Source organism: Echinops telfairi, unplaced genomic scaffold, assembly GCF_000313985.2.
Source record: "Echinops telfairi isolate 266 unplaced genomic scaffold, ASM31398v2 ScPeMD7_7458;HRSCAF=8496, whole genome shotgun sequence".
Classification (NCBI taxonomy): Eukaryota; Metazoa; Chordata; class Mammalia; order Afrosoricida; family Tenrecidae; genus Echinops; species Echinops telfairi.
Window position 1 is genome coordinate 27,438,527 of NW_022111358.1, and position 1,412 is coordinate 27,439,938.

The 1,412-nt window shown below is 67.8% G+C and overlaps 1 protein-coding gene across 1 annotated transcript in view; it reads right to left on the reverse strand.

The window, feature by feature from the left end:
* The window catches only part of PGAP3 (post-GPI attachment to proteins phospholipase 3), a 34,408-nt gene that overhangs the window by 29,631 nt on the left and 3,365 nt on the right, over window positions 1-1,412 (reverse strand). Inside the window, exon 3 of the mRNA XM_004707120.2 lies at window positions 66-196. Within this exon, the coding sequence (XP_004707177.2) occupies window positions 66-196 (131 nt within the window). The remainder of the gene's footprint in view (window positions 1-65; window positions 197-1,412) is intronic.

Below are 1,412 nucleotides of genomic sequence, written 5' to 3' on the forward strand. Positions count from 1 at the left end.
GAGCTGGCGGCCTGGTGCCGCTGGGGGCTCCTCTTCGCCCTCCTGCCCCCCGGAGTCGCCGGCACCCACGGTGGGTCTGCGGGGAGGAGGGCGCGGGGCAGCGGCGGCCCGCCCTGCAGCCGGGGCGGGCCGTGGGTCCGCCGGCTCCCGGGACCCGAACTTGGGGGACAATTGGGATGCTCCGGGCAGCCGGACCCTCGGGCACAGAGGGGGCAAGACCAGGTGGGCCCGGGTGGGCAGCTGCACCGGAGAGGCGCTGGGAGCTCCAGTGCGGAGTCGGGCTCCGGGAACGTGCCCCACCGGGTGCTCGGAAGTCGCTCCCAAAGTTTCCCCAAGGGCGGAGTGCGCGGCGCGCGCGAGCGCCTTCTCCCCCTCCTGCCTCGCGAGCTGTCTCCCCGCTCTCCCAGTCGGCCGCCTCCGCCCCCAGACCGGACTCGGCCGGATTCCTTTCGGGGGTCCCCTCCGCCCTGCCCCTCCCCGCCCCTTCCCCGGGCCGGGGTTGCGCTCCGCCAGCGCCGGGCAGGGTCGCGGGGTGGAGGGGCGCTGGGGAGGCAACCCGTGGCGCCGAGCCCGGCTGGCTGCCGAGTTGCCTCATCGCGGGGTCTGGACTGGGGGAGGGTGCTCGAGGTTGTTTTTAAACAAGTGTCTGTCGGGCCGGCCTCGGGACTGGCTGCTTTGTCACTTTCCGAGGGCCTGGGAGGGGTGGGGTGGGGTGGGGTGGCGGGGCGTTCTCTGGTTCTTGGGGGAGAGATTCCCGGGCTGTTTGGAAGTTTGGGGCAGGGGGCGGTAGGAGAGGGGGACAGACGTGGACTTGCCAAGGCTGGGCTGTGTGGGGCAAAGAGCTGGGAGAGTGTGTGTTCCGCAGGGGCGGGGGTGGGTGGGAGTGGGGGAAATGCATAATGCTGGAAGCTGAAATCTCTCCCCCACCCCCAGCCCCCAGCCCGAGGCCACTGAACCATCTAGGACTGGGTGAACTGCCCCACAGGGCTTTTGAGGCTGGGGTCGCCACCGAAGCAGGCTGCTACATCTTCCTCCCTCCGAGTGGCCGGTGGGTGGGTTGGAACTGCCCACCTTTCCTAAAGCAGCCCCGCACTTTAAGCCTGGCGACACAGGACCCGTCCTAGGTGCTGGGTGTCCTACCTACTCTTTAGTGTGCACACCTTCCTGTAATCCTCAGACACCTTAACTCTCCACCAGAAGGTGTCTGAGTAGCAATGCCAGGTAACCAGAGAGGGGCAGAGAGGGTGGGCTCATACCTCAGGTGGACAAGGCAGCACACAGCCCAGCCTCTCCAGGTTGTGGGGAAGACACACTGAGAGTGGAGAGTGTTCTGACTTGGTGGGCTGTGGTGTGATGCCTTCCGGCTGCTTGAGGGTGTCGGTGTTGCTGTGTGTGTGAGGCTGCATTGGGGG